At 50.0% G+C, this 272-nt stretch overlaps 1 protein-coding gene across 1 annotated transcript; it reads left to right on the top strand.

The window, feature by feature from the left end:
* Positions 1 to 3: 3 nt before the first annotated feature.
* On the top strand, positions 4 to 268 carry LOC108254472 (WD repeat and FYVE domain-containing protein 3-like; the record flags this gene model as incomplete). Its single annotated transcript, XM_017449459.1, has 1 exon — positions 4 to 268. A coding segment is annotated over one exon (265 nt), but the record flags the coding sequence as incomplete, so codon positions are not given.
* Between the last annotated feature and the right edge of the window lie 4 nt (positions 269 to 272).

The raw sequence follows: 272 nt of genomic DNA on the forward strand, positions 1-272 counted from the left end.
TCTTCATTCGTGTATGCGTACATTGGTACCCCGCCTGCATGGCGTAGTGTCTCCAAGTTATCATGGAAGCAAGGGGCATGTCATCTCATAGAGGAGGTACTCAACCCACATATCATCACGGCTATCTATCAGCTAGGTCCTCACTATATCTCCGGACTACAAGCCCCACCACTACAAGGTGACTGTATGAATGCCCTGGTAGCAGAAGAGAAGATTATCTTCGGACTCAACGCGCGGGCGAGGTCTCAGCTCACTCTCGCTAAGATACGTAA

This window comes from Diaphorina citri, unplaced genomic scaffold (assembly GCF_000475195.1).
Source record: "Diaphorina citri unplaced genomic scaffold, Diaci psyllid genome assembly version 1.1 scaffold118371, whole genome shotgun sequence".
In the NCBI taxonomy this organism is placed as follows: domain Eukaryota; kingdom Metazoa; phylum Arthropoda; class Insecta; order Hemiptera; family Psyllidae; genus Diaphorina; species Diaphorina citri.